Genomic DNA, 20,110 nt, shown 5'->3' on the forward strand with positions numbered 1-20,110 from the left:
TTAAACTTGATTTCAAAATTATTTTCCTTGCGCTATATTCAAAAGGGAATGTGCCCCTTTTTTGTAATAACATAAAATTTACCCTTTGAACAATTTTTAAGTGTACAGTTCAGTGGCATTAAGTACAGTCACATTGTTGTGCAACCATCACCATCATCCATCTCCAGAACTGTTTTCATCTTGCAAAAGTAAAACTCTCTACCCATTAAACAATAGCTCCCCATTCTTCCCCCAATCCTCAGTTTCTGGCAGCCAACATTCTAATTTCTGTCTCTGTGAATTTGACTACTCTAGGTACCTCATAAGTAGAATCATACAGTATTTATCTTTTTGTGACTGGCTTTTTTTTACATAACATTAATGTCCTCAAGCTTCAACCATATTGTAACTTGTGTCAGGACTTCCTTCCTTTTCAAGGCTGAGCAATCTTCTACTGTATACACACACTACATTTTGTTCATCCATTGATCTGTCCATGGACACGTGGGTGGCTATGTGGCTATTCACAATTTTGACTATTGTGAATAATGCTGTTATGAACATTGATGTACAAATATCTTTTCCACTCCCTGCTTTCAAAATCTTTGGGGTGTATACCTAGAAGTGAAATTTCTGAAGCATATGGTAATTGTGTGTTAAATTGTTTGAGGAACCGCCATACCATTTTCCACAACAGCTGCAGCATTTTACATTCCTACCAGCAGTACACAAGTGTTCCAATTTCTCCACATCCTCACTGACACTTATTTCCTTGTTTTTTTATAATAGCCATCTTAATGGATGTGAAGTGTTATCTTGTTATAGTTTTGAATCGCATTTCCCTAATGGTTAGTGATGTTGAGTGTCTTCTCATGTATTTATTGGCCATTTGGATAGCTTCTTTGGAAAAATGTCTATTCAAGTCCTTTGTCCATTTTTGAAATGGGTTGTTCTTTATTCTTGAGTTTTAGGCCTTTTTTTAATATATTCTGGATATTAATCCCTTATCAGATATATGAATTGCAAATATTTTCTCCTATTCTGTGGGTTGCCTTTTTACTCTGCTGTCCTTTGATGCACAAAAGTATTTAATTTGATGAAGTCCAATTTATCAATTTTTTTCTTTAGTTGTGTATGCTTTTGGTGTCATATCCAAAAATCATAGCCAAACCCAGTGTTTTGAAGCTTTTCCCCTATGGTTTTCTCTAAGAGTTTTATCTCTTACATTTAGGTCTTCAATCCATTTGAGTTAATTTTTGTAAGGTAGGGGTCCAGCTTCACTCTTTTACATGTGGGCATTTAGTTTTCCCAGTACCACTTGTTGACGACTATCCTTACCCCATTGAATAGTGTTGGGACCCTTGTTTAAAATCATATAACCCTAATATAAAAATATTAAATTTTCATTTCTGAAAAAAAAAATCATATAACCATATATGCAAAGGTTATTCTGGGGGTTTCTATTCCATAACTCATTTTTAATGGGTGTTCTTGATCTATAAAATGGACACATCATAGTTTATTCAAGCATTCCTCTATTGATGGACATATGGATTGTGTTCAGGCTTTGCCACTAGAGGCAGTGTTTCAGTAAACATCATAGGATATGTAGTCTTACATCCTGGTGCTTTTATTTCTCCATGATAGAGTCACAAAAGTGAAATTGCTGTATGTTTAGTTTTTAATTTCAGTAGGCAGGTTATTTTGTTAAAGGATATATCAATTTACATTTCTGTCAGCTGTAGATGAAAGCCTATTTCTCCACATCCTTGGTAGCATTTAGAAATCTTTTTAATGTTCCCCAATATGATCAGTTTAAAATGGTAAGAGGCCTTTATTAGTCAGTATTTAACAGCGAAAAGTGAAAGGATGCTGACAAACGTTTCTTATATATTTGAAAGACATTTACTCTTGGTTTTAAAAAGAAAAATATCTCTGTCCTTTCACAACATGAAAAATGCAAGTGAGAACAGATACTTATTTGTATGTGCAGTTGAATAAGTAAGTTAATATTTTTAAGTATTAAGTATTAATACTTAAGTATTAATACTTTAAGTATTAAAGTATTAAAGTTTTAAGTATTTCTCCTGCTTTCGACTATTTTCTTGAAGTAAGCAAGCTAGCCAATGGCTTCTAATTTTTCCTAGCTTAACGCAGATACTGAAAGAGAAGAAGGAGAAGAGTTTGAAGACAACATGGATGTTTTTGATGACAGCAGTTCCAGCCCTTCTGGCACCTTAAGAAATTATCCACTCACGTGCAAAGTTGTTTATTCCTACAAGGTTTGTATTTTTCTAACATATTGCTCTTATTAAATTGTGACAACTCTGAATATACATACAACTGTATCGACCCAGCCTTTCATGCTGTGCTTGCCATGCATTGGTGTTCACTTAGTAGAGGTAACATAGCATAGAGGTGAGGAGTCGAGACTCTGATGTGGGACTCCTGGGGGAAAATCCTGTCTCTCCCACTCAGGAGCGATACGACACTTGTCCCGAGTCTCCGTGAGCCTAGTTTTCTTATCTATATTATGGGGATAATGTTATAAGGCTAGTTTTAACATTAAGATGAAATGAGATGGCACTTTTATGGCAAAGCACTTAGCACAGTGCTTGACATCTTGTAAACTCTCAGTACATAGAATTCTTACCCTTATCAGCAGTTGCCTGCTTGGCATAGAGCCCTCCATTAGGATGACCCTCAAAACTCTTGTTAAAAGACAGTTGTTTACAAAGCAGTTTTGTTCAACTTTACCTCTCCTAATCTTAATATAACCACCTCTTGTTTCCATGTTAAGCAGGGACCTGGATAAATAGATGCCAGAATTTCTAAACCTCATTTGGTATAATAGTTCTTAATCTCTCTCACCCCTGCCCGGCTTTCACATTAACTTTTTACTCATACAAAGTAAACTGCATTTCAATTCCCAGTTCCTCTCTGTCCCTCACTCCTCATCGAGTCCATCAACCAGTCCTGTTGAGTCTACCTCATATCCTGAATCCAGTCCCTTTGCACCATCTTGGTCTAGGCCATTGCTTTGATTACTATAAAACAAAAAAGCTCGTAATTGGTATCCCTTCTTCATATTTGCCTCTTAACAGTCCATTTTTCACTCTGCAGCCAGAATTCTCTTTAACACATAAAGGAAATTATTTTATTTCCCGGCCTAAAACCTTTGTAAATCTTTCTATCACACTTAGGAAAACAAATTCTACAATAGGATCTATAATATACAGATTGATCTTCCTAGTTTCATGTCAGACCATTCCCCGACCTAACCCACTCACTATACGTTAGCCCCTCTGGCTGTCTTTCAGTCTTCAAAAGCACCATGCTCCTTCCAGATGTGACAACTTTGCACTTGCTGCCCCCTCTTCCTAGAACTGTCTTTCCCCCAATGTTGGTTGGCTGCCTACTGCTGTTCATTGAGGCTCAGCTCATGTAGTGCTTCCTCGGGTCTCCTCTGACCACCTAAATACATACGTAACTCCTTTTACGTAATTTTTTAAATGGCCTGTATAGCACTTATCCCCAGCCAGACTTATTCTTACTTGTTTTCATAGTTCTTTGTTTGGCTCCCCACTGAAAGTTCGTGAAGGCAGAAACCTTGTCTGTGTCTGTACATCCTGTCTGTGTGTCTTCAGCACCTAGGACAGTGCCTGGCACATTGTAAGTCCTCAGTAAATAATTGTGGAGTGAATAAATGAATGATGTAAGAAAGGCATAAACAAATGAACCCTCCTCTGGTTCCCATGCTGATGGAGACCAATGCTTACGGGACAGCAAGAGAGGAAGGATGTGGAGAAATCTTCAACAATCGTATACGGGACGGTCTCACTCCCACCGTCAGCATCCCTGGACAGCTAGAAGTTGGCTGTATTTACTCTTTGATATCAGTCGTTTCCAGACTTTTTAGTTTAGCATCCTTTCATTATATATTTAAATTAAAAAGACTTCCTCTTTTCTAAAAGGGTTGGGATTTGTTTTCTTTTCATTGTAAACTATATTGATAATCTTTCGAAAATTTGAAGTCATCTTCTGAGATACTTAGAAAAGTGTTATAGAGTATTATAAAACTAGGTTTGGGAATGTTTCCCCATCTCACTTCTCAATATTATATTTACTTTGAAGTTTAGAATTAAAATTTAAGATCCTTAAATGGAGAGGGTCCTAAGGGTCTGAGTGATTACAAACATCTCACATTCATCCAACAGTCCCTGAATGGGAATATCCCAGCCATGTCCCTATGGTAAATCAGACTGTAAAATTGTGTTTAATCAGTTAACCATTGAACATTTATTGAATGCCCATTTTGTGATAAGTTTGGGGGATATAAGATTTAATATGACATAATCCCTCTCCCCGAGAAATGGATAGTCTGAGGGAGTAAATATTAAACTGAAAACAACAGAATATGTATGAAAACATTTATAGTAGAGGCAAAATCACTAATTCTTCTTGTGATGGTTGGGAGAAATGTTACAGACAAGGTTGCATTTAAATTAGGTCATGGATAAGATCTTTCTAGGTAGGGAAGGGAAGGAACCTTCTAAGCAAAGAGAACAATCGATACAGAGACATAGTTTGATGAGATTATGGGGTATTTGGGAAATGTTAACACGTTGCGTACGGATCACAAGAATCTTCACGAGGGATTTAAACCCCGCCGTACGCAACGTGTTAAATTCAGTGATACATGAGCATCAAGTGTGGGGAATTAGAGCAGCTGGAAATAAAGATGTTTGCTGTCAGATAGGAAAGTTGACCAGGCTGTAGTTTGGCTTTTATCCTGGCTGGGAGGAGCCATGGGGTGTTCTAAAATCAGACTGAACTTTTCAGAAGGTGATCCTGGTCGTGGCATTGATACTCTAGAGCATCGATTACTAACTATAAGCCTAATAGTGATTCGTATAGTCCAGACCAGCCAGGAAGACCTAGATAATGGGGTGAAAATAAAGAAAAGCTATATTTAAGGACCATATTCAAAAGCCTTAAAAATGCTCATAATTTTTTTGACCGTACTAGCATATATCCTAAGGAAATGACCCATAGTATAGGAAAATGTTTTGGGTACCAAATGTTCTTTCATCATAGTACTACTTTATAATAGTTCAAAGTTGGCAATCCAATAAGAGAACAGTTAAGTAAACTTACTATTCATATAATGTAACGATAACAAAATGTTATGAAAATAATTGAAAATTAGTGAGATTTTTTTATATAAGAATAAATGCTGCATTATGACAAAAAAAAAGTAACATACCATATTGCCTATACCGTAACACCCCAATTATGCATATTTCCAGTTTTTCTGCAATGACATGATTACTTTCATTATCTGGAAAAAAGTATATTGTTTTAAAAGAAAACAGGAAATTTAGAGAGAGCATGAGGGTAATGGAGGACCTGGTTACTTCTGGAGTTCTGGCTGTCACTGGATATTAGGACTTCAGGAGGTAGTGTGAGAGTATGTCTTAATTTAATAACCATTTACTGACCACTTGCTGTCTTTAGTTGGGATACATGAGAAGAATTACATTCCCTGACTTAAGTAAGTCATTCTAGTAGGAAGCCCACAAGGACAAACGACTCAGTAGAGTTCCATGGTCATCAGTGTTAGAGGGATGCATAAAGCCTCATAACAACAAAAGGAGGAGGAAGCTTATTGTGAGTGGGCTGGGAAAATACATGAGCTGGGCCTCAAATCATGAGTAATAATAATAGCTACCATTTACGAAGTACTATGTGCCTGGTACCGTATTTTTTTTTCTAATCCTTTCAATATTTTTTCAATATTTTTCTAATCCCTTCAATAACCTTGTAAGGAAGATACTATCAACCAATAGTATCCATTAATTCAACAAATATGGCTTGAGTACCTTGCATGTACCGTGCTGTGCTCTTTCCTAGGCTTGAGGATATAGCATTGATCAACACAGACAAAACTCTCTGCTCTCATGGAGCTTACATTCTAATAATGATAAAAGGAAAACCAGGGCCGGCCCGGTGGCTCAGGCGGTTAGAGCTCCATGTTCCTAACTCCGAAGGCTGCCGGTTCGATTCCCACATGGGCCAGTGGGCTCTCAACCACAAGGTTGCAAGTTCAATTCCTTGAGTCCCGCAAGGGATGGTGGGCTCTGCCCCCTGCAACTAGCAACGGCAACTGGACCTGGAGCTGAGCTGCGCCCTCCACAACTAAGACTGAAAGGCAACAACTTGAAGCTGAATGGCACCCTCCACAACTAAGATTGAAAGGACAACAACTTGACTTGGAAAAAAAAAAAATGCCTGGAAGTACACACTGTTCCCCAATAAAATCCTGTTCCCCTTCCCCAATAAAATCTTTAAAAAAAAAAAAAAAACCAAGGCACAGAGAGGTCTTATGGTCACTTGCCCACAGAAACAGACTGAAGCTAGACTTGAACCCACAGTAGTCTACATCCATTTATCAGGTGGGAAAGAGGAAGCAGGGCCTGCCGGAAAGAAGGTACAGCCTGGTAACAGCAGAGAGGCAAGGAAGACATGGTGTGTTCAGTGAACAGGGAGTAGTGTGTGCTGGGGCCAAAGCATCAAGAGACCTAGGGGACCCGACTCTATATAGTCTTGACTGCTGTGCAAAGGACCTCACTTTGTCAAGTGGAAGACTTGGTCACTGCTTGGGGATGGTATGGTCAAGCCAATATGTGCTTATATAATAACAATGTTGGACAACTTGCATGGATCACCGTGACTTTTTTACAGGGGCAGCAATATATTTAAAGGTGTTTTTATCCCTCCTGCTTTGCTCTTGCACATATTGACATTTGTTGTATTGGTACTTTTTAAGTCTTGCCATGGAATTAGGAAAAACATCTTTGTTATTTATATAGATGCCTTTTGCTGGTACATTCAAGGCACAGTGTGGCTTCAGATTATCAAAGGCGTTCTATTGGAAAAGCTATTAATATAAAAACCAATGAGCTTGTTTTCCTCATATTTTGAGACCAGAGATAATTTACTTACCATTCTGGTCCTGGAGTACTTCTGTGATTGGTCAGCCATTTTCAATACTATTTTTTGTCTCAACCAATGTCCAGAATCTGGGTTTGATGAAATGTAATGCACATAAAATGAGAAATGAGTCAGGAAAGTGACTCATATTCTTGCCTTGTTTTTGCTTGTGTAACTTAGAGATATTTTATACTTTGAGATTGTGAGATTTGAAAAACTCTATGGTCTCAGGTGATAGTTTTAACTGATCTTGGGACTTGGGAAAGCTTTTAAGACTGTTCACTTGAGATCCAGAAGAGACCAGCAGGCCCCTCCCTGTTTACAGGTGACAGGCAAGTCTCTTTAGGAAACAAAGCCACATAGTCTCTCTCTCCAACCCCTCTGCAGAGCCCCTGAGGGTTTGCTCTCAGATTCTACAGCCTCAGGGCAGTATCTGGGTGGCTAGTACGAGAAGGCTCCTGCTTTCAGGGATAATAAAACTATCACAGCAGCTTGTGCAGAAGCATGCAAGTGGATCAGCCAGTTTCCACAGTTAAGTTGGAACATAATAAATCCAAACTTTGACAAAACTTAATCATTTCATTTCGTACAACTTTCTTCTCTTGGCCACTGTTTTACAGTGATTTACAGATCAATTCTAGGTGCTGCTCAAGCTATCATCCAATCCATATACATAGTTCCTTGCATTTCACAGCACGCACCTCCACGGTAGCTTCTGGTGCAGTTCTGATTTGGTGCGTTTTCCTTTGCCCATGCTTCCCAAGTTGTCATGGTTCTGTGCTTACTCATCCCACCTCGACTCTGCAATCCTCCCAAGTATGGCAGGATTGTCATTTTGAAGAAATGGAAGCATCAAGAAGTTGAATAACTTACGCGTAGCTGGAACCCTGGTCCTCTCCTTCCAGCAGACTGCTGTGTTCGCTGAGCCTGATTGCCGCTTCAAGATTCCGTTTCTCCAATTTTGGTTGTGGCTTTATTTTGTTTCGCTCTTTTAAAGTAAAACTTCACCTCATTATGATAGTTTTACAACACTTAAAATTTTATGTTCGATACATTTTTCAAAATCATTTCAACATTTTGATTCCCAGTTTTTTTTATGATCAGTTCACATCTGCTCTTTATCTAACCTTTTTAATTTTGTCCATGACCATCCTACATTGCAGGCTTCTCAACCAGATGAGTTGACCATTGAGGAACATGAGGTGTTAGAAGTGATTGAAGATGGAGATATGGAAGACTGGGTGAAGGTATATTCCTTTGCTCATATCGCCCCTTCTTGTGACGTTTTTAGGAGTTTGTTTTGCTTCTTGTTATGCCCTATCCAGATTGTATGTGCAAACCTGTTTTGTCACATGTCTTTCACTCAGGCTCGAAATAAAGTTGGCCAAGTGGGTTATGTGCCAGAAAAGTACCTACAATTTCCCACCTCGAACAGTCTCCTGAGCATGCTGCAGTCCCTGGCTGCTTTGGACAGTCGGTCACACACATCCAGCAATTCCACGGAGGCCGAACTCGTTTCAGGCAGCCTCAACGGAGATGCCAGTGGTAAAGACTGAAACAAGGCACTCTTTATTTGGTCACATGTGGCCTAAACTGTGTTAACCTGGAGTCAGCCTTCAGTAGGTTAAAAAGCACAACTCTATTCCTATTCTATAACATGTTTTCCTTTATTTGGTCATGTTTATCCTTTATAGTAGGACCCAAAAGTTGATCTTCATTGAGTAAAAATATTACAGCTTTACGCTTATTCTGTGTGACACCCTTTTAATTGTCACATGAGCATAGGGGTGGTTGCAAAAGTAACCTGGCTGTCATTGTTCTTACTGCATTTTTCTCTTTCATGCTACCTAGTCTGTTTTGTGAAAGCACTTTATGACTACGAGGGCCAGACAGATGATGAATTATCTTTTCCTGAGGGAGCAATCATCCGAATCTTGAACAAAGAAAACCAGGATGATGATGGCTTCTGGGAAGGGGAATTCAACGGGCGTATTGGAGTTTTCCCATCGGTGCTAGTAGAAGAACTTTCACCCTCAGAAAATGGTGACACTCCCTGGATGAGAGAGATTCAGGTATGTGAAAGGGAAAAAAGCTGAATTAAAATATATTTAAAGAAAATGATTTCCAAGGAGTCTGTTGACCCACGCAAAAGTGGCCTGTAGTCTCAGCCTCACCCCTAATGCTCCAGCCCTCAGTTGCCAGGTTTCTGCAAAGCTGAATTGGGATTGGGAAAAGCAGGGACTCTTCAGTCAGCCTCTTGTGTGATGGCTTTATCACACCCCTACTCTCCTGTATTCTGTTCTTTGAATCAGTTAACCAAAATGCTAACTTGTATGTGACATGCAAAACAATGGTTTGGTAGAGAGACAGAAACAAACCAGAGGGGGAATGTGTTATCTCTGTGGTTAGTTTATGTAGTAAAAATATTAGCTTGCTCTTTCTCTCCCTCACTGTCAAAGCCTCCTGCCCAGCCCAAGTCATGCCCGTCCGTTTAAGCGAACTGATGAGCCTGCCAGGACCCCATTATACTCACGTGGTCCTACGCTTAACGTGCTTTTACAGGAAACCCCTCATTTGGATCTGTCACAGCAGGCCTGACAGGCCCAGGACTATAAGGGCCCATCTTGTTTGTGTGGTATTGTAACCACTTAGCCTGACATTTATAAAACATGGGGAAGTCAGAAACTCAGCCAATTATTTTATCTTCACACAAAAATATAACTTGTCCCTGTTTTTGTTCTTCACAGAATTTACTGAATTGACTGTTTTAGTATGTTTTCAATAGAATTCTAGAGAATGGTTTGACTTGATAACTGTTTAAGATAAACTATAGTGAGTGGTATAATGAGATCTGTGAGAGGAAAAAGTTAAATGCAACACAAAATTAGGGTTTGGGATGGTTATTTAGGCTCATGTGCTTCTAATGAGGCTGATAAAAAGTGTTGTTAGTCAGAACTGAGCTCCAGAGAAAAGTCACTTGTCTGGAGTAGTCGGGGAAGCCAGCTAGTTTCTCCTTCCTGAGGTGAGCACGTTGTAACCTCTGTTCCCTTGGCGGCAGATCTCTCCTTCCCCCAAGCCACCTGGCTCCCTGCCTCCACTGCCGCTGTACGACCAGCCTCCTAACAGCCCGTACCCCAGCCCCGATAAGAGGAGCTCCCAGTACTTCCCCCGCTCTCCTTCAGCAAATGGTAAGCACTCTCCTGGACTTGGGTCAACATGCATTTTCATTCAGAAATCTACTTGTTCACCTGAAAGGCAAACAGATCTGCAGCAGAGTTTGTATTGCTCAACAACACAAATAAAATGAGCTTCTTTGGTTCTCTCCCTTAGAAAATAGCCTCCATGCCGAGTCGCCAGGATTCTCACAGGCACCAAGGCATACTCCTGACACCACCTCCTATGGCAAACTGCGACCTGTAAGTCTCTGATCTAACAGCGTGATAGAATGCACAGTTCTTCCAAGGGGAAAGTTAGAAATTAGTGTTTCCTGTGTGTTACTAACTCCACCACGCAAGGGTGAGAGGGGTTTGGGAAGATAAAAAGAGCTCTTGGAAAGAAAGGCTATAAAAATCAACACATCTGGGAAGATCCAGTCTATACTGGCACTTCTTTCTGAGTCATGCTGAGATGCAAGATGATAGCTATGAAAGTGTATTTGAATTACAACCAGCTCTATGAGCATTAACGTGTCGAATTATGAAACAGAAGCACTTTTTTCAGCAAGCATTTATTGAGAACCTATTTTTGGGGTCTATATTTGCCTCTTTGAGGGACACTGAGATGAAATAAGATATACTCCATGCCCTTTTGAGGTTTGAGAGCGGTGTCAAGGAGAAAAAGCTCTTATAAGTAATCACCCCACTTCTCACTCCACCGCCTGCCATTGCCGCCACCCACCAACTCTTCCAGAGTCGTAACTTTCACGTGCTAATCCAGTACATACTCTGCAGTTTTAGTTTCCTGGACCCCCTTGTCAGCATTTGACACCATTCCTTGAACTACGAGCTTCCTTTGGCTTTGTTCATTCAGCAGATGTGTATTGAGTGCTTTGTTAAGGGTCTTGGTTCCTTGTCCTCAATGTGATGGGAGGCCGTTGTAAGGTCGTAAGCAGGACAGAGATAGGACTGCATTTTTCCAGTTTTGCATTTTTAAAACAGTACTATGGCGGCTAAGTGGGGAATGAATGGAAACTGGCAGAATGGACATGGGAGCCATTAGGAGGCTGGAGCCATGGTCCAAGCAGGAGGGACCGGTAACATGGACGGGTGGGAGGGCGGCAGTGGAGACAAATGGGCCACTGTGTCGCACCACCCTTTCCTGGCTTACTTCTACCTCTCTGGCTCTTCCTTTTCATTGAACTTGCAGGCTTCTCGGCCTCTGTCCATCTCTGCTGATGCTTCTTAGGATTTTGTCCATAGACTGTTTCTCTGAAGTCATTAAACTCACTCTCCTTGTGTAATCTCATCTGCTGCCACAGCTTTGATAACTGTTTATTTACTGACAACTCCCAGATTTATAGCTGCCAATCCGATCTTTGCCCTGAGCTTCAGACTTGTGGACATCTCAGCATATATGAACCAAACCCCCAGAACTGAGCAGAAATGAGTTAATTCTGCTCCCTACCAGTGCTCTGGCCTCCCACAAACAGTCATCACCAAATCCTGCCAAGCTTCCCTCAGAGACAGCTGTCAATCTTTCCACTTCTCTACACCACACAGCCTGCACCAGTTCAGGCTGACGGCACCTCTTACTCAGATGACTGCAGAAGTCTCCTAACTTGTCTTCTCACCGATACCTTTGCCCACCTCCGCTCTTTTCTCCAAACCATTACCTGAGTCATTTTTTCACACATCTGATACTGCTTTTTAAAATCCACCAAAGACTCCTCTTTGCCTCCAGAATAAAGCTGATTTCACAACTTAACCCCAGCCTACCTCTCTAGTCTTCTCTCTTGCAACTCTCCTTTCAAGACATGCTGCAAAGGTTTTCAGTTCTCCAAGCATTGCTCTCTCTTGCCTCCAACTCCAGGCCTCTGCGATGGACGAGGCTTGTAGGGCCACAGTGACTCTTATGCCTCTGAGGCTGAAAGCCTAGGCAAGAACCTGATTATTGGGTTTCACATTTCATCCGGAACAGTAACTCCTTCCCCGTATGGGAAAGAGTGAAAAGAAGGTTGAAAACACATGCACAGAGCATTTCTGAGGTCCCTGGGGTGCCCATGTCCTTCAATAAATGACTGGTTGGGGTTTGGATGCTTTGGGCACTGAATCAGGAAGCTGACTAATAATTCATGTAATTGTTTCCCACTCAGGTCCGGGCAGCTCCCCCTCCACCTACACAGAACCACCGAAGGCCAGCAGAGAAGATTGAGGATGTGGAAATCACACTGGTGTGATGATGGGTTTGCCCATCTGCTGTTACTGCTACAATCAAGGCCAGGCTTGGAGTTTGGCCAGGCTTGTTTTTTAGGCACCTTTGCATGATGATGACTCTTCAACAGAGCAAAAACCAGGAAGATTATATGTGACTGAGTGGCCTGGTGGACTCCTCCATGTTTTGAATATTTTGTGCCTTTTTTTGTTGTAATTTTCTATGTCATCTCTCCTACCATAGCACAAATCGTCATGGGCCCTCAAAGCAGAGAGGGGGACAGCGCTCATGCCTCCAGTGGTCCGTTTTTATATGCGACTCAAGACCAGGCCTTGTTCAGGCCACAGTCACAGAGATCCTGACCATGTGCGCTCGTACAGTATATTACTGTGGCCACAGGATGGGGCAGAGATGCTCATCTTTCTTCAAGTGGCTTTTGCTCGTCTGATTGAGTTTAATCAAATCATGTTGGCTCCATAAGGAAGCAGAAGGAGGGATTTCAGGAGAGGCTGGCTCCTCCCTACAGTTAGTCCCCAGACTGAGAAAGTGGAACCTTGTTGGAAACATGTGGACTGCCCAGAGTGTAGCGCCAATTGCATTAATGCACATCTCTTCCACAACTAACAGATTTAAAACAATAACAGTGTCCTTTGTATTAATATTTATGCCATTCATTTAGTATTAGTGGAGCTAATATGGAGGGGCTGAACTAGTAGCCAAATCTTGTCCATCACATAGACTAATAGAAAGGAGGCTGTGGCTAAAGCAGAAATGTAGCTTCCAGATCTGAAATGAGCTGATTTAATGTTCTTTTTATACTTGGGTATTTTTCATCTTGATTTTTACAGCATATACTCTTCTGACCAGTATCCTTAGACTCTGAATGTCTAGATAAATTGGGGGACACATACTTGCCTTGTTAAGCTTCTCTACTGGGGAGCCCCTAGTATTTTTTTACTCCCAAGCCGGTGCACTGGCCCAGACAACCATTGTGTCTGGTCCAGATCAGTGGCCACTCCTGGTGGAAAATGCAGCTTCCCAGGTCCCACTGACATGACATTTCCTTGGGAGGAAGAACCTGTGGCTCATGGAGGAAACCAGCTTCCTGTGAAAAAGGTCTAAAGGATTGCGCTCTCTGCACAAGTGCAAACTTATGAGGAAAAGACAAATTCTCCGCATCACAGGGAGAGCCAGGGGTAGCTTTGTCCACGGGCGAGCAAGCCCACAGCAGCAGGTGTCCCAGGGGAGGCCTCGGTCGGCTCTCCACCTCCTATGCAAGATAGGAGTGTGTTACCTGGGGACTGAGGGATATTGGCCAGTTGCCTATGTTTTTAAAAAATCAAATTTGCAGAATTTAATCTAAAAGTTGTATTATGCTTTGAAAACTCCATCCCTCCTAAGACTCTAAAAACTTGAAATACTCGCCAAATGTCCCATCGGATTTTTGACCAAAAGTAAGGTCATAGCTGAAGAAATTTTCAGTTAGTCATTTGATCACTTCAGTGAGAATACCCATTGATGAATCTTCTCTGTGATTTGGGGGTTTTGGGTTTGGGGGGTTTTTTGTTTTTGTTTTGTTTTTTTTGCATTTCTTAACCTGTTGATCTATTTGAGGTCTTTTTGTGTTATCAAACTTATTCTTAAGTTTAAAAAAAGAAGTTAAAAGGGTGGGTTTTTATAAGATTTTAAAGTTTGCCACCATGTTAAACACCTTCAAAGCACTTTAAAAATCTTCAAAGTGCATAAAATCAGGCAGTTCTTGCCACCCAGTCTTGTATTTTCTTTAGCTAGCCAAATTGTCCTTGAATTTCGATTTTCCACATTCTCAGAGGGTTATTTGAAATTTTTTGTTATATTTTAAAATATTTTTTGGAAGAGCTGCTAATTTTATTTTAAAAAACAAAGTTGTAAAAATATGCCTCCTTTTTAAAAAGAACCCCTCCCTCCAGGACATGTAACCCAGCATCACAGCGCACAGGGTCGGGCTCGGAGGGAGCCTCTGTGCAGACATGCTTTCTTTACAGTGGCTGTAAAAAGTTTGTATTTATTATGTATAAAATGTTGAATAATAAAAAAATGGAATTAAGTTTTCTAAGTTTACTTACAAAGAGATGTGGGTAAGTAGGCTTTTCCAAATAGACAGTGCTTCCTATAAAGGCACTCCTGGGCCCTCCTTTAAACCATACAACAGATACAGAGAGAGGGACGTGAATTCATCCATCCATGGGACAAACAGTCCCTGATGCCACCCACCTGCCAGGTATAATAATATCCTGACTACTAGGGAGAGTAGTAAGTTGTGGCTTTGCTTTCAGGGTTCTTTCTGGGTGCAGAGGGGACAAGCACACACAAGGACAATATTGTGTCATGTGCTGGAAGGGAGGAGAGGACAGCATACTGAGGGAGCTGAGCAGGGAATTCTGATTCTGAAGCTGGAGAGGTGAGAGGAAGGTCACAAAGTCCCTTTAGAGGATATAACTGCTGGCTTCTAAGAAGTGGGCATTCTGGACGACTGCCTTTTCCTAGGCCTCCACCCTGAGGAGTAATGAATCAAGCAAAGATTTTACTGGTCCCAGGAGTGAATAGAGAATCCTGGTTAAAGGCCGAGTCCCTTTGACCGCCAGCTGGCCACACGGAGGACCCAGAGTTCAGCATGTTTGAGGAGAGGCCCCACAGCTCTTCTCTTCCAGCGCTGCGTATGTGCAATATGTATTCTTGCAGACGTTTTCAGGGTGTAAAACTCGTATGTCTATACATTGCCCTTTTAAACATTCCTGTGGTGATGAATGTTTAGGTTGTATCCCCCCATTTGCTATTAGAAAGTTGAAATTAACATCTTTGTACATAATTCTTCATAAATTTGTCCCCAGTACAAATACTGGGTAAACTTCTAAATATGTAATTTGAGAGTCACAAAGCTATGTGTGTATTGTTTTAGATTTTGCCAAATTGGCCTCCAAAGTGATTATATCCATTGATACTTCCATCAGCAGCATAGGAGACAGACTCTGGAGTCTGCAGGTCTGAGTGACATCCTGGCTCCCACCTGACAGCTGCGGGAACTGGCCTCAGCATCCTCAGTGGACACCTGAGAGTAACGCAGCAGAGAAGGATGCAAAAAGCAAGCAGCACAGTGTGATCATCACAAATGTTCCTCACCATCAGCTTCCACGTTCGGCATCCTTCTTCAGAACTGGGATCCTTCCAGCCTCACAGTAACAAAGGGTTGTCATGGGGCCCAAGAGAAGGAGTGTGTGTGAATGTGCTTTAGCGTAAATAGGGGAAGTACTGTCAGTGCACATTAAGTATTTCCATCTTCTGCCTTACTCTGCTAATGAAAGCTGCTCACATTTGAGACTGCTGTTGGCATCAGAGGCCTAGTCTGTGACCAGGGGACAGAGGTAAGCTAATTGCCCCACCCTAATGTCATAGCTACATCTTGGCTTCCTTCATCACAGGAACTAGTAGCTGTCACGTAACCCAGTCAGACTCACAGCACATAACCTGGATCCCTTTCCTGACCCTCCCTCCCAGCCCACATCTGAAACAAGTGAGAAGATGTCATCTGGTCTTAGCCCTGCCACCGCTCAACGGACAACCTTTCCCTCCAAACTGCCACATCCCCAGCTTTAAAAGAAGTAGAAAAAGATCATTTCCAGGGGCTCTTCAACTCTTGTTCTAGATAAGTTCACTTTCTAGATGCAGTGTGAGGACATCACACAAAAAGGTTGCAATACTTGAGAACAGACTTACTAACACAGACTTCTCATGATACCCAGAAATTGGCAACAAAATCCAAGCCACTGGACTGTCCCTGAGACAAAGCAAACCTCGTCCTCCAGGTTGTGACCACATTCCAGGCTGCACTGTTCCTTCGCTGCCCACGGAACTCAGCTGCAGCTTTTGGTTGTGGGGCCAATTTACTGCCTAACCCTCTCTGGCCTTAGGACAAAATCTGACTGCTCTGAATCTTTGCATTTATTTTGCTCATTATGAAGTTTTTTTTTATGACAAAAATACAACCAAATAACAAATTTTAGTTGAGAAGGGGGAGAACTGTCATTTGTCTCAAAATCCTACAATTGACACAACCAGTGTATTTCCTCCTAGACCCTGTGTTTGCTGTTACTGCTTGATCTGCCATGAATCTGTGAATACCCAAGAGCATCCTGTTCTGAACCATTTTCCTGGTCCCACTGGCCAAAAAACAAATGTACTTCTGCCATGTTTGTTTCAGAGAGCTTTACTCTGGGAATATTTTACTGGAATATTATCCTGAAACAACAGAAATGAACCCACATCCCTTCCACACTGTGTGCTAAACACCTAAGCATCCTTTTTTTTGTTGTTTTAATTTTTTATGGGGGAATGTTAGGGGCAACAGTGTGTTTCTCCAGGGCCCTTCAGCTCTAAGTCAAGTTGCTGTCCTTCAATCGTTGTGGAGGGTGTAGCTCAGCCCCAAACCCGTTTTCAATCTTTAGTTGCAGGGGGCACAGCCCACCATCCCATGTGGGAATTCAACTGGCAGCCCTGTTGTTCACAGCTCATGCTCTAACCAACTGAGCCATCCGGCCGCCCCCTAAGCATCCTTCTTCTTGTTACCCATTTGCTCCTGTGAGGGGCAGGCAGGAAAGAGCCAGGTCAAACATCCTGTATTCAAGTCCCTCGGCCACCTCAATGAGTTATGACCTTAGACTTGTCCCTTCACCTTTCTGGGCCTCGCTTTCCTCATCTGTAAAGTGGGAATAAAAAGGCAATACAAACTTCCTAAGATCCAGGAGGATCAAATAAGATAACGTACAGGTAAGCTGAAAATAATTTTGACTAGTAGATGTGCGTCCAGAGAAAGAAAACAGCCTGCACCCAGACAGGGTCTGAATCTCAGGTAGGTCCACACCTGGTGCCACCAGGATTCCTCCAGAGACCATTTTAGGGGCCACAACCACCACTATCCAATGGCTGTTTGTCATGTCGGAAAACTTACTGCCCCAGGCCATGTTCTGGGCACTAGTCATGCAAATGACTCAGACCTCATCCCTGTTACCAGGGGCTCACATCTGGTAAGAGACTCAGGAACACCAGACTCGAGCCAAGCTGTGTCTTCCCAGGACAGAGAGATGACCAAGGGGCAGTAGGAGCCCAGAACAGGGCTTCTGTCATCTCCTTCTCAGGTCTCAGGCAGGGCAGGCAGAGAAGGTGGTACTCACACCCGCAGAACAGCTTCAGGAAACAGCTGGCTCACCTTTGGTGAGGCCCAGAGCCACGGGGCAGGAAGACTCATAAAGAAACTCCTTGCCCTGGAAGACACTGACTTGCCCAATGTCTCAGGAAGACAAGTAGGAGCAGAACCTAGAAAACAGGCCAGCCCGTCTCTGCAGAACCTGAATCCAGTTTTCAGAAAAGGGGAAACCAGAGGCCTGGGTTCTTATGCCAGCTCTGCTGTGTGAGCATGTGCGAGGCCCTGTCCCCTCTCTGGGAGGCAGCGCCTGAGTACTGAACACCTGGAAAGGTGCTCAGCTCCAGGGCTCTACGCGCCCCACCACCCCCAGCAGGGACTGCAAAGACTAGAGGTGCAGCCTTCCCAGCTGCGTGCCCTCTGAGCACTTGCACTCAGCCTTTGCCAGCCCCTCTTCCTCCAGGCCCACTTCATTTTCCAGAACACCTTGGCCTGCCTCTGGCTCGTCCAGGAAGCATTCCTTCCAAGTTAAGATGTGTGTACTCCCTGAGATGTGGTAACTGCACCCCAAAATGTGCTGTCAGATTCGCCCCATGAAGGGGAGGCTTACGGGAAGCACTGCTGTCCCAGGAGTCGAGTCAGAGCGTTTCGCGAGCACCTTTTCTGGGTTATTGAAGCAGTCTTCACTGCAACCCTGAGGTACTTGCCCCAAATGGTGTAGCTGGTAACAGCCTCCTGTTCAACTCACTCCTGTCGCTCTGCATGTTTCTCACTTCAAGGGACTCCAAGTTCAGGCCCAGGGCCCAGAATAGAAAAGATGCAGAGAGGGATTTAGGTTAGACATGTGGACGGGAAAGGGGCCACATATTAAACCTGACAAGCGCAGGAGACTGAAAATAACCACATAAGACGGTGTGAGCATAAAAATTTCGTAACTAAGCGGGCCATGGCGGGAAGTCACATCTTTAGCTTCCTTCATAAAGTCAGTCTTCACCTGAAGTGGGCCTGTCTGTTGTCTTTTTGCACCTAAGATGACATCCTTGGAATGTCAGTAATCCCTTTTTCCGGACCAGAGCAGGAAAATACAGAATCCCTCATTATTATTACTGTCCCTTGATTAACATCTCTATGTGAACTATTAACTATCCTGTACCCACCTATGCGAAAGAAGCACCTGTCTCTCCAATTTTATCCAATCCCAGAGATTTCCCCGCTTTGCCTTCTCCCACCCCCTTAATCCATCACCAATGGATTTCATGTAACCCTCCTCCTTTGATTCTATGTATAAAATAAGCTACAAACTGCCATCTCACAGAGCATCTTCTCAGTCCGTTGAGATTTTGCTTCCCAGCAACTATCGTCAGTTTGGCTCAAATAAACTCTTATTAAGTTTTCTCTTAGGCTGGATGTTTTTCGTCCACAGACATAAAGCTAGAGTCACCCCTTGGCAAGGGCACACCACTGGGGCACGGGACACGCCCTGCAGCCCTGCCTAACTGGGAGCCCAGATTCTCTGACATTTTGTTTTTTAAAAGTGTAATAGTCAAAATCTAGCTGTGCCAGGCGTGTGGCCTCACATCACTTAACCTCTCTGAGCCTCAATTTTCTTGACCATGAAAGAGAGACCTATCTCCCAAGGTGGCTGGGAGGAACAAACACTGCAGGAAAAGCAGAACACTGGGCCTAACACATAAGCACTGGGTAATGGTGGCTACTGGAAGGAAACATTTTCCAGCCGTGGATCCCAGGAGGTGGGAGAATGGCCTCTGCAGACACTAGGTAACTGATGACTCCTGGTGGCTGCCAGGAGCCAAGGCATGAGGGCTGGGCCTTTGGGAATCTTAGATGCGAAGATGCTGGACTCAGCGTCTTCAACTTAGACTTGTCAAGTCCTTGAGTAAGAGAATTTTGCCACTTAAACATTTCCTGAGGCTTTCTCTGTGCCAGGCCTGATCCCAGGGCATATTTTGTTCCCATCCAGGTCTCCTCCAAGAGTTCCCTGCTGAAAATGGAGGAGACAGACACAAACGGGAGCACCGAGCACCGGCTGGAGGAGGTCCCTGGCCAGTCTGGCAGGTAAGGGAGGGCTTTCAGTGAGGGGATCCTAAAGGATACGTTTGAATTGGGGGCTGGGAGGGAAGAACATTCTAAGCAGAGAGGAAATCACATGTAAGACATTCAGAGTAGCAGGAAATGAAGACGCAGCTGAGGCCAGCAGGGTAGCTCCAAGGACTTTGAAATTCACATTTGAGGCGTTTCTCTGCAGGTAACATGGGAACTTCAAAGGGTTGCACGTGTGACCATGATACCTTAGAAAGTCACCATGGCAAGGAGAGGATTGGGTAGGGTGACAGCATGTTTAGAAGGTGGCCTGCAGTGGCAGCAGGTAGGGAGAGGGAAGTGAGACACGGCCGCCCCCAGGCCTTGGTGCAGAAAGGATGTGGGGTGTGAGGGAGCTTACATTAGGGGCAGACGAGGTCCAGGAGGCAGCTCGGTGAACAGCTGTGTCGCCAAGAGCAGTGAGTAATCTGGGAGGCAGCAGAGTGTAGATTTGGGTATTTCACCAACACTCACACAGCCTTTGACACGTGC

General features: G+C 43.0%; 1 protein-coding gene across 3 annotated transcripts in view; it reads left to right on the forward strand.

The window, feature by feature from the left end:
* Window positions 1-14,428, forward strand: part of FCHSD2 (FCH and double SH3 domains 2) — a 212,494-nt gene extending 198,066 nt beyond the window's left edge. For all 3 annotated transcript variants that reach the window (XM_019744393.2, XM_019744394.2, XM_074335812.1), the window contains 7 exons: window positions 2,127-2,261; window positions 8,136-8,219; window positions 8,340-8,517; window positions 8,824-9,044; window positions 10,031-10,160; window positions 10,303-10,388; window positions 12,284-14,428. In XM_019744393.2, the coding sequence (XP_019599952.2) occupies window positions 2,127-2,261; window positions 8,136-8,219; window positions 8,340-8,517; window positions 8,824-9,044; window positions 10,031-10,160; window positions 10,303-10,388; window positions 12,284-12,367 (918 nt within the window). In that variant the 3' untranslated portion in view covers window positions 12,368-14,428. The remainder of the gene's footprint in view (window positions 1-2,126; window positions 2,262-8,135; window positions 8,220-8,339; window positions 8,518-8,823; window positions 9,045-10,030; window positions 10,161-10,302; window positions 10,389-12,283) is intronic.
* Window positions 14,429-20,110: the final 5,682 nt, after the last annotated feature.

Source organism: Rhinolophus sinicus, linkage group LG06 (genome assembly GCF_036562045.2).
Source record: "Rhinolophus sinicus isolate RSC01 linkage group LG06, ASM3656204v1, whole genome shotgun sequence".
NCBI classification, from domain to species: Eukaryota; Metazoa; Chordata; class Mammalia; order Chiroptera; family Rhinolophidae; genus Rhinolophus; species Rhinolophus sinicus.